The sequence below is a fragment of the Ipomoea triloba genome, chromosome 2 (genome assembly GCF_003576645.1).
Source record: "Ipomoea triloba cultivar NCNSP0323 chromosome 2, ASM357664v1".
NCBI classification, from domain to species: Eukaryota; Viridiplantae; Streptophyta; class Magnoliopsida; order Solanales; family Convolvulaceae; genus Ipomoea; species Ipomoea triloba.
Window position 1 is genome coordinate 16942269 of NC_044917.1, and position 12250 is coordinate 16954518.

Consider the following 12250-nt stretch of genomic DNA (forward strand, 5'->3'; position numbering starts at 1 on the left):
AAAAAAAAAAAAAAAAAAAAAAAAGAAAACAAAAGACAGTAATAAAAAAAAAACTATCACCGCATGGAGAGGGGAGATGAGGGGAGGAGGTTTATCTATAACATAATTTCTTTACTTATATTGTTTCTAACATGATATCAAAGCCCTGTTTTTTTTTCTCTGTTTTATTCCGCCTCCTTCTATTGCTAAAATCCAAAATTTTTTCGATTACTTTGTTCTTCTATTTTCACTTTTCTTGGTCTATTGTTTCATCAGTAGACTTGTTAATCTTGTTCTTTTTTCTGCTATGGATAAAGTTGAGGTTTCTCATCTTATTTGAACGATTTTGGATGGGACAAATTATACCCTATGGTCTCAACACAAGAAGAGTTCTTTGATTGGTCGCAAGCTTTGGCGTATTGTTAATGGTGATATTGTTGAACCAACTCAAATTGTTGTTAAAGATGAAGATGAATATGTTGACAGCCTTGAAAATTGAGATAGCAAAAATAATCAGATCATTACCTAGTTTTCTAATGCCGCTATTTCATCCATCAATATAAATATAAAGTGTGCTAAATTTGATATTGCAAAATGAACAGAGAATTTTTTGTCTAATCAATATAAAACAACAGGGCTTGCACACTATTAGCAACTCCATTTTGTTCTAGCTAGTCCAGTGACCAATTCTCAAGAATTTGCTGTTTCATTAGTGTCGGAGAGATAAACAACTGGTAAGTTCAAGAATGTTGGCACAGGCCAGGTTTGTTGGAAATATCAACCTAAGTCCTCGTACTTACAACAATATATGTAATAACCCTTACATTATCAACTTTGTGCTTTTATGAACGTGTTGTGCTGTAGAAGGCCTGCTACAGTGCTGTGATAGTTCCCTGACAAAAATTAAAGCTTTTGAGTTCACTTCTCTAGCTTGCCCAAATTTTCTGTGATATTTTTCCTGCTACCATTGCTGTATCTCAGTTGCACTTATATTCTTGCATTTATAGAGATTCCATTATCTTCTTCTTCTTCTTAGACTTTGTTATGTTATACGGTGTGGTGTGGACAAAGTTCAACCCCGACCAAATTTTCTGGTTGTTTGTTTCCCATTTTGGGGCACCCCAATTTTAGTTCGGTGACTTCAGTCCAATCTTTTATAGTTATGCTTATTTTTCAGACTAGCTAAGTAGGAAATAGTGGATGAAAGAGTATTCTCTTTTAGGTGTCAACATTATCAACACCCAACGCTATACAATCCCAAACTGGATACTTGTTCAAGACTAGAATTTTCAAGTGTGTGATGATGTTGATAATGGGAAGTAACTGAGTGTGTGTTTGGTTCGGACATGGGAATCGGAATCAGTATGGGTATCAAATAATTGGTAAGAGCATATTAATAGGAAGTGCAGTGGTTATCATACCTCATGTGTGATCTACATGTCGCACCAACCAGACCTGCAACCATATTCTGTGATAGTAAGTCTGCGGTTGCCATTGCTGAAAGCCACGTGTTTCATGAATGCACTAAGCACATCGACATTGATTGTCATATTGTTCGAGAGAATGCTCAACCAAGGCTTAATTAAGCTGCTGTCCATTTCATCCTTGAATCAGATTGCCGATGGATTCACTAAACCTTTGACGGTGTCTCTGTTTCGTCACTTTGTATCTAAGCTGTGCATACAAGATTTGCATGCTCCAGCTTACGGGGGTATTGGAGAATAGCGTAGGATGAAAACGGAGTCAAGGGTATTCTTGTAAAAGCGGGTTATAAGTCTGTTTTAACCACTTATATATACACTCTATATTAGCCGGTTCATGTAATTCAATTCAGATCATTCTCTCTCTATGTTTTTTCTGTTTGCTTTCACCATTCTTCTTTCCACTTTCTCATCAGAGTAATGAGTTTTGGTGAAAGTATTTTGCATGTTTGGTAGTAAGTGTTAGACTAATTATATCACATGTAACCATAATATGTGATAACAGGATCGTACTAACCTCCGGCCATAGCTCTTAATCAACAAAGGTTGAATGATCCGGACTGCAATAGAGTTTCGCGTAAGCGTTGTTGTCTCTCACTAGGCTCAGCTCTCTCTAGATGGTTTATGAGTGATAAGTGCCAAAATTTTCATGCTTTCACCTTGCATTTAAGTTTATTTTCCTTGTCATTTGCTATAATTTTGCCCAAAATGTTCTCATTTGATTCATTTGTGTGTTTAGGCCCAATTCTTGGTGATTTAGATGAATTGAATGATTTTTGGAGCATTTCGGATGCATGTAGAGTCAATGGGAGCCAATGAGAAGCTATGAAGATGGGAAAAACACCTCTAAGAGAGCCAAATTATGGTGTTTTTAATGGTCTTGGTCATTTGGACAAACAAAGGAAAAATTGGAGCAAAAGAGCAAAGAAGTTGAGATTCCCGCACAATTCGTCCACTGCTCCGTTTTTTGACCATATCTCTGCGTAGGAATGTCCAAATCAAGTGATTTTTATATCATTGGAAAGCTAACTTGAAGGGCTACAACTTTGATGAAGACAACAAATGCTAATTCAAAAGATTTAGGGGTGACAATCAGCCTAGAAGACAGACAACATGCACAGAAATCCTTCCGGCAGATGGCCACAATTGTGGCCACTGGGCAGTATGCCCCCTGTTTCTGGCCACGGGCTTGGCCACACCCGTGGCCAACCTTCCTTGCATGTATTTAACTCCGTTTTTTGCCATTTTAACTTGGTTCCGACCCATTTTAGAACCCTAGCTTCTCTCTTTCATTTTCTTTGATATTTTTAGGTTAGATTAGGCTTATATTTAGGTTCCTAAACATTTTGGAAGCTTGGATTGAAGTATTTAAACTTGGATTTCAAATCTATTTTCACTAGATAAGTTCTTCTTTTCTTTATTTCATTTCTTGCAATTTACTTTATTGTTTTATTGCTTTGATCTTTATCTTGTGTTTGTTATGGAATTCCTTGTTGGTTATGAATCTTGTGTTATTTTTCATTATGTTTATGTGTGATTAGTTCTCCTTGGAGGGAGGTAGGGATGTAGGCTAGGTTTTTGATGGATGATTTTGAATTGGTTAATGAAAGTTGAGACATGACTTTGATGTTGTTGATTGACATGATTATTTGAGTCCCGATTAGGGAGTGACAACCTAATCTAAGTTGAAGGAGTTGATCAACCATGCTTCACCTTTGAGAGAAGGGGAGTGTGTGATGTTATGAACACCAAGTGTTTGATGAAATGCCTCTTAGACATTCTTGAGTCATGGGAGTGTCCTTGAATGTTCTAGGAGTGTGGGATGACCTTGAGAAAGGCTTCCCTATTATTATATGACATCTATCATCTTTTGGTCCCCAATTTGGTTTCAATATCTTGACCTACCTTTAGTTCCTATTTACCTCCACTTTATTATCATTTGTTTTCATTATAGTTTGTTGTTCGATATTGTGTTTGTATCCAAATCAACCATTCGTTTTAGCTAGATTTCCATAAGGAACATTAGTATCTTATGCTTGGAACACTAAAGCTCTACTCCTATCGCCAATCCTTGTGAGAACGATATCCGGTGTAAGGATACCCTCTTACACATCCACTCACCCAAAAAACTACTCCATCAAATGGCGCCGTTGCCGGGGATTGGTAGCGGTGTTTGAGCTTTTTGTTTTGTTTCAATATAAGAGAATGTGTTTCTAGGAGAGCCTAGTCTTTTATTTTATTTTGTTATTTGTTTTTTTTCTTTGCTTTTGTGATTGTGTTACATAACTTGGTGTATTGCTAGCCTTGCGTAGCATGTATTGTCAATATCAACAGGAGGAGCAATATGGAAGCCAAGAAAGCTACATGTCTAATGGAGGATGTTACACTTCTCAATCCCATGGGTGCTATGGAGACTACATGCCACAACAAGGATACTATGAAGCTCCATCCATTTATCCTTGTACAACTCAAGCCCCACCTCCGAAAAATTACTTTGATGCTCAATCCCACAACTCTTGTCCACCACAATTCCACCATCAAAACTCATACTCTCAATACACTCCAAACTACCAAAATTCTTACCAACCACAACCCTACCAAGATTCATCTTACCATTTCCAAGATTCTCACTACAATGCATATCCTCAACACCACCAAGATCCTCAATATGCTTCATATGATCAATACCCTCAAGCCCAACAAACATCTTCATACTCCACCTACCCTTCTTACCACCCTCAAAACAACATTCCACCCCAACATCCATACCATCAAAGCTCACCTCCATATGAACACCTCAACCATTCACCAAATGTGGGGATGTATGAATTGGATGAGGAAAATTTAGCATTGGCTACGCATTGGGGAGACACTATTGTACCCGATGGTGGCCTTGAGGATGAGGGCTATCCCATGAGGCCAAGTGAGGAAGAAAATGTCAATAATCAATGGGAACCTCAAGGACCTCTACATCAAGTGTCTCAACAAGAATGTCAACCCCTTGATCAAGAGTCCGAGATGATATCCAAGTTGATGTGTGAGATAATGCATGTTTCTTCACGGGTGGATGAGCTACAAACTCAATCGGACAACATGATGGCTCAAGTACGAAGTTGGGTAACTCAAGAGCCGGTTCAAGATTTATTGTCCAATGAAGAGGTTCAATATGAATTTCTCTTATCTAATGAAGAGCATGGGGTTGATGGAGATGATAAAAGGTGGAAAAGTCTTGAAAATGAAGTCCTTGAGGAGTGCAATGAGATGAAAGATGTGAATGAAGAAGATGATGACAAGCTTGAGACACAAGTTGAATTGGAAGAAAATGGTAGCAAGGAACAATTGCAACATGGCTTGTTGGATGAAATAGTAGAGGAGAATGAAGTGAATGAAGAAACTCCTTCATTGGATGACACTCCCTTTGATAAGAATTTTAGGAGAATTTGGAAACCGGGAGGAGTTGAAGGCCTTAAGAGTTTTGGGTCATATTGGCTTATGTTTGAATCAAGGGATTCCCACTTCTTATTGGTGCATGAGAAAGACCCAAGACTCCCCTTACATACCAATGAAAAGGGAAGTCAAGAAAAGAAAATAAGTGGAGACCAAGGAAATGATCAAGTTCTTGAGTACTATCTAGATCCAAAGTTTAGAAAGAAATCCTTGGTTAATTTATGGATAAAAATGGATTTGATGAAGGGATAAGTTTGAAGTTTGATTTGGATAAGCATAGTTTCTTAAACTTTGAAGTGGTGAAAATGAGCTTAAGGGAATTTATTGAAGGCTACCACTTGAAGTTCTTTTTGGAAGAAGATGTTGAAAAAGAGATGAAGATTGAAGAAAAGAGCATATTCTTGGAAGTGGATCATTGCCATTTCTTTGAGGAGAATATGCTACTTTTGAGCTTAAAGGAGTTCCTTAATGCCCGACATTTAAGGACATTTATTGAAGAGAAAGTTGATGGAGAAAAAGAACTCATCTTCATCCAATCATGCATGGATAGTTCTTTGAGGAGGTTGAGTCGAGCTAGCGACATTAAACTTAGCACTTCATGGGAGGCACCCCATGTTATCTTTCATTTTATTGAATTTTATTTTTCTTCTTTGTTTTTCTTTACACTTTTATTTTTGATATATCATGCTTTCACTTGTGCTTTCATGTCTATATTCTCTTGACTCTTAGGATTGACACCGAGGAACATGCTTAGATCCAAGAAGGCTTCATGATGAATCTTGTGCATAAGAGATTCATTAAGGGAGTCTCACTTTCCTTCTCTACTTTCTTTAAATTGTGTATAGTGCTTTACTCGGTGTAGATAGTAGAGATTGTGTTCCTTATGCTTATTGTGCTATCCTTCCCCCCCTTGTGCTTTATTTTCTTTCACATCGAGGACGATGTAATTTCTAAGTGTGGGGGGAGGACAAAATTTGGGAAAATTTTGAAAATTTTTTGAAGCTTTGCTTGGATGACTCATTGTGCATAATGTTTTGTAAATTGCCTTTCGCATCTTGTAGTTGTGATTACTCCCCTTTGTTGGTTTGTGGTTTGTCTTTGGTGGAACTTGAAGCAACTCAACTTGCGATGGATGAGTCAATGTGTAACACACAATTGATCTATTCTCTTGTCAATGGTCTTGTTAACCGTTTAATAAATGAATAAATTCTTGATCTTGTGTGTTATGCATTGCTAGTGAAGGCTTATGTGAGATTCTGGTGATGATCGTTTTGCTAGAACTTGCCTCATTACTCCCCAAGTGAAGTCTTAGAATTACATGTTTTGAAATGATATAGGCCATTTTTGTTGAGCTCAAGCCTTAAACCTACCTTTTATGCATATGTTTACCCCTAGTTGTCCCCGTTGAGCCTTTTGTTTGTTTAATAAGTGCTAAGCACTTAACCCCCTTTGTGATTGTGTTTCTTATGTTAACCCTTGTCATTTAACCCTTAACCTTAGCCAAACTATTTCCCTCCACCCTTGAGAGAATAGAGCATTTGTTCTTTTTCATGGAAGAGATCTTTATTGGAGCTTGTATTGTTAGCAACCTTCTTACTAATTTTGTCTAAGTGTGGGGGTCTTGAGAATAAGTTTGTTTATTGTTTTGAAAAGAAAAAAAAATGATGATGTTGAGAAAATTGAGAAAAGTGTTGAAAAAAATGAAATGAAAAAAAAATGAAAAGAAAAGAAGAAGTTGAATAAAAGTTTGAAGTTTGTTTTGTAAGTTGTGCTCTACCCCACCACTTTAGAGGTTTATTTTGTCTTTAATACTTGTTTGCTCCTTAGTCCATAGAAGTTTTATCTCTTCTAGCTCCAATTGTGAATGAATGTGAAGTTCTGTCCTTTGTTTTATTCCTATACCCCTTCTTTGTTAACCATTCACCCTTAGCCCCATTACAAGCCTAATAAGAGACCTATTTGATCTTAGCATGCATTCTTAGAGTTGAGCTAGTGGGAGTATGAAGGGCAAGCTTATGGAATCTCATTCAAAGCCAAGTTTTGCATAATCTCAACTTAGTATTTGTGCACACTTGATCCTTACACAATTTAAATGTTTTGGTGCTTGATTATTGTCTTGAGAATGGATCTTGTGTGCCAAGCTAAGGTGATTCTTGAAACAAGTTGTGTTGTGTAGAGTTGGTTTGTGGTTTGTTAAGTTGTGCAAAGTGGAGTATGATCAATTTCAATGCTATATTGGTAATTTAGTTCTTATTTTTGCTTGAGGACAAGCAAAGGCTTAAGTGTGGGGGAGTTGATAAGTGCCAAAATGTTCATGCTTTCACCTTGCATTTAAGTTTATTTTCCTTGTCATTTGCTATAATTTTGCCCAAAATGTTCTCATTTGATTCATTTGTGTGTTTAGGCCCAATTCTTGGTGATTTAGATGAATTGAATGATTTTTGGAGCATTTCGGATGCATGTAGAGTCAATGGGAGCCAATGAGAAGCTATGAAGATGGGAAAAACACCTCTAAGAGAGCCAAATTATGGTGTTTTTAATGGTCTTGGTCATTTGGACAAACAAAGGCAAAATTGGAGCAAAAGAACAAGAAGTTGAGATTCCCGCACAATTCGTCCACTGCTCAATTTTTTGACCATATCTCTGCGTAGGAATGTCCAAATCAAGTAATTTTTATATCATTGGAAAGCTAACTTGAAGAGCTACAACTTTGATGAAGACAACAAATGCTAATTCAAAAGATTTAGGGGTGAAAATCAGCCTAGAATTCCGGCAGATGGCCACAATTGTGGCCACGCGTCTGGCCACGCCCGTGGCCACACCCGTGGCCACTGGGCAGTATGCCCCCTGTTTCTGGCCACGGGCTTGGCCACACCCGTGGCCATGCCCGTGGCCAACCTTCCTTGCATGTATTTAACTCCGTTTTTGGCCATTTTAACTTGGTTCCGACCCATTTTAGAACCCTAGCTTCTCTCTTTCATTTTCTTTGATATTTTTAGGTTAGATTAGGCTTATATTTAGGTTCCTAAACATTTTGGAAGCTTGGATTGAAGCATTTAAACTTGGATTTCAAGGATTTCATATCTATTTTCACTAGATAAGTTCTTCTTCTCTTTATTTCATTGCTTGCAATTTACTTTATTGTTTTATTGCTTTGATCTTTATCTTGTGTTTGTTATGGAATTCCTTGTTGGTTATGAATCTTGTGTTATTTTTCATTATGCTTATGTGTGATTAGTTCTCCTTGGAGGGAGGTAGGGATGTAGGCTAGGTTTTTGATGGATGATTTTGAATTGGTTAATGAAAGTTGAGACATGACTTTGATGTTGTTGATTGACATGATTATTTGAGTCCCGATTAGGGAGTGACAACCTAATCTAAGTTGAAGGAGTTGATCAACCATGCTTCACCTTTGAGAGAAGGGGAGTGTGTGATGTTATGAACACCAAGTGTTTGATGAAATGCCTCTTAGACATTCTTGAGTCATGGGAGTGTCCTTGAATGTTCTAAGAGTGTGGGATGACCTTGAGAAAGGCTTCCCTATTATTATATGACATCTATCATCTTTTGGTCCCCAATTTGGTTTCAATATCTTGACCTACCTTTAGTTCCTATTTACCTCCACTTTATTATCATTTGTTTTCATTATAGTTTGTTGTTCGATATTGTGTTTGTATCCAAATCAACCATTCGTTTTAGCTAGATTTCCATAAGGAACATTAGTATCTTATGCTTGGAACACTAAAGCTCTACTCCTATCGCCAATCCTTGTGAGAACGATATCCGGTGTAAGGATACCCTCTTACATATCCACTCACCTAAAAAACTACTCCATCAATGAGGAATATATTGTGAGCTGTGAGAAGACTTGTGACCCTATATATAACCACTGGCCATCATTGTGGTTGTATTCCAATAGGTCTCCTAAACCCTAACCAGACTCCTAATCATAATGGGAGTCCAGCTATTAGGTTATTAGTGTTGCATCACATATCAATTACTTAATATTATTATAACTAATCCTAATGTTATAATAATTATGATAATAATAACAGGAAAACGTTACATTCTCCCACTTGGTGCAAACACTCCTGCCTCAGAACAGAAAAACACCGACCATAGTGATATGTCCTCATTAATACAAGTAGTATCCATTATGCATCAAATGCAAACTGCCCTTAAGCACTTAATTAGGAAACACAACTTAATGAAACAAACCCTATGTTTATTTCAAGTACAACTTTAGTACATTTTCTCAGTAATATAAAGCAAATGAAGGTGTACACACTTAATTGAGAAAATGTCTGAATGCAAAAGAATTTTATTGAACTGAATGTATATACAAATTACAAAATAGATGAAAGTCCCATTTTCTGAACCAGATCCTTGAATTTAAATGGAGGCATGCCTTTAGTCAAGGGATCTGCCAACATCAGCTCAGTCTTAATGTGTTCAATGATTACAACTTTATTCTTGACACGCTCCATAATGGCTAAGAATTTGATGTCGATGTGCTTACTTCGACTCCGACTTTTGTTGTTATTCTTAGCCAGGAAGATTGCAGCTGAGTTGTCACAGTAGACTTTCAATGGCTTCGATATAGAGTCCATAACTCTAAGCTCTGAGATAAAATTCTTTAGCCAAACACCTTGAGAAGTAGCCTCGAAACAGGAAACGAACTCGGCTTCACATGTAGAAGTAGCTATTAAGGACTGTTTGACACTTCTCCATGAGATAGCCCCACCGGCCATAATAAAGACGCACCCAGAAATTGATTTGCGAGAATCAACACAGCCAGCGAAGTCAGCATCAGAATAGCCGACAACATCTAGATTGTCCGTCTGCCTAAACCCAAGCTTGTAGTCTTTGGTTCCTTTTAGATACCTTAGAACCTTCTTCACAGCTCTCCAATGGTCTAATCCCGGATTGTGCAGGTAACGTCCGAGCATTCCAACCGCGAAAGCAATGTCCGGCCTTGTACAGACTTGGATATATCCAAGACACCCAACCGCTGCAGAATAAGGGATGTTCTCCATGGATTCTTTCTCCAAATCATTTTTCGGACATTGGTCCAAACTAAATTTATCCCCTTTTGCAATGGGAGCAACGCTTGGTGAACAATTTTTTCATCTGAAATCTTTCTAAAACTTTGTTTATATAGGTTTCTTGAGATAAACCCAGTATGCCCCGGGACCTATCTCTATGAATTTTGATGCCAATAACATAAGAAGCATCACCCATATCCTTCATGTCAAAGTTCTTAGAGAGAAATTGTTCACATCACGAAGCATCTCCTTATCATTGGTGGCAAGTAAGATGTCATCGACATATAAAACAAGAAAACATATTCGACTCCCACTCACCTTTTGGTATATACAAGGATCCAAGGGATTTTCAACAAAACCAAATGAAGAAATTACCCCATCGAATTTGATATACCATTGACAGGAAGCTTGTTTTAAACCGTATATGGATTTTTTACGCTTACAGCCAACAACACCCAATTGATTTTGTTTTATTTTAATTTTGACTTTGTTGACTTTTGTTTAATTGTTTCTTGATGCGGAAAATTCAACAAAACAAAATATTTCCAGCAGCCCGAATTAATTGCAAAAATTTAAATATGTAACTTAATTGTATAATGTATACAACATATTTAAATATCACGTATATGCAATTAATAAAACCAGGCAGAGATTATACAGGAATCTGATACCAACTGTTAGACTAATTATATCACATGTAACCATAATATGTGATAACAGGATCGTACTAACCTCCAGCCATAGCTCTTAATCAACAAAGGTTGAATGATCCGGACTGCAACAGAGTTTCGCGTAAGCTTGTTGTCTCTCACTGGGCTCAGCTCTCTCTAGATGGTGTATGAGGAACATATTGTGAGCTGTGAGAGGACTTGTGACCCTATATATAACCACTGGCCATCATTGTGGTTGTATTCCAATAGGTCTCCTAAACCCTAACCAGACTCCTAATCATAATGGGAGTCCAGCTATTAGGTTATTAGTGTTGCACCACATATCAATTACTTAATATTATTATAACTAATCCTAATGTTATAATAATTATGATAATAATAATAGGAAAACGTTACAGTAAGTTGGAATGAGAATAATTATTAATAGTTGGGGAAGAAAAGAGGAAGGAAAATGAAATCCTTATTTATTAAGGGTACGAGTTTTTCAATTAATGGGGTATTCCAAACCCAGTATTCTAAAAACCCGTCAACCAAACAATAACAATCACTTTGATACACATACCTTATACCAAAACATGTCAACCAAACACACCCTGAGTTTTGGTTTGATTAGTTTGCTTTCGCAGGATGGGAATCCACAAGGAAACTAGCTTGTTTTAAATAAAATGATAAGTTTATTCATGAAGTGTGAATGAGATAGCACGAGCCTATTTGACTCTCGTAAATAAGTTTGATTTTGCAGGATGAAAATCTATTGCATTATGTATTATGTAAAAAAAAAATCCATTACAGGTCAATTAGAAGGAAATTAGTTGGTTTTAAATAAAATATTGGATTTGCTCATGGGGTGTGGATGAGATAGCACGAGTAGTCTGAATTGATTATGGTAATTAAGTTTGATTTCGCAAGATGAGAATCCACTGTATTATGTACTATATATGTTGTCAGCGTATATTCAATCTTTAATTTTAGCTATGTAATTTGGTTTATTAGCTTTATATCAGAGCCCTATTTTTTATCTCAGTTTTCTTCTGCCTCCTTCCATTACTACAACCCAATTTTTTTTATTCCTTTGTTCTTCTATTATTACTTATGCTGGTCTATTGTTTGCTCATCAAAGTTGTCAATCTCTTTCTGCTATGGATAAAGTTGAGGTTTCTCGTCATATTTTAGCAACTTTGGATGGGACCAATTATACCCTATGGTCTCAACACATGAGGAGTTATTTTATTGGGCGCAAGCTATATGACGTATTGTTAATGGTGATATTGTTGAACCAACACAGATTGCTGTTGAAGATAATGATGATGAATATGTTGACTGTCTTGAAGATTGGTATAGCAAAAAGCATTAGATCATTGCCCGGTTTTCTACTCTATTCAATCCATCCATATACAGTGTTTGCTAAATTTGATACTGCAAAATGAATTTTGGATTTTATTGTCTAATTGATATAAAACAACTGGGCTGCACAGGTGTGCCTAAAAAATTATGAATCTAATGTTCTTATAGCGCACACCACCTGCACTAAGACTCGTGCAAGAGGTTGTTTGCTAGAATTTTACTTGTGACTTTCATTTATTAGAAATGGTAGCTCTGATGGAATAGTGATAAAAAGGTATTTTTA

The 12250-nt window shown here is 36.8% G+C and overlaps 1 protein-coding gene across 1 annotated transcript; it reads right to left on the minus strand.

The window, feature by feature from the left end:
* Nucleotides 1–9253: 9253 nt before the first annotated feature.
* LOC116010840 (secreted RxLR effector protein 161-like) lies at nt 9254–9943 on the minus strand. The gene has a single exon (XM_031250339.1). It carries the CDS (start codon nt 9941–9943, stop codon nt 9254–9256), a length of 690 nt encoding a protein of 229 aa, XP_031106199.1.
* Between the last annotated feature and the right edge of the window lie 2307 nt (nt 9944–12250).

Coding starts and splice junctions, on each gene's coding strand:
- LOC116010840 (XM_031250339.1), bottom strand. CDS start 9,943: ATGGAGAACATCCCTTATTCTGCAGCGGTTGGGTGTCTTGGATATATC.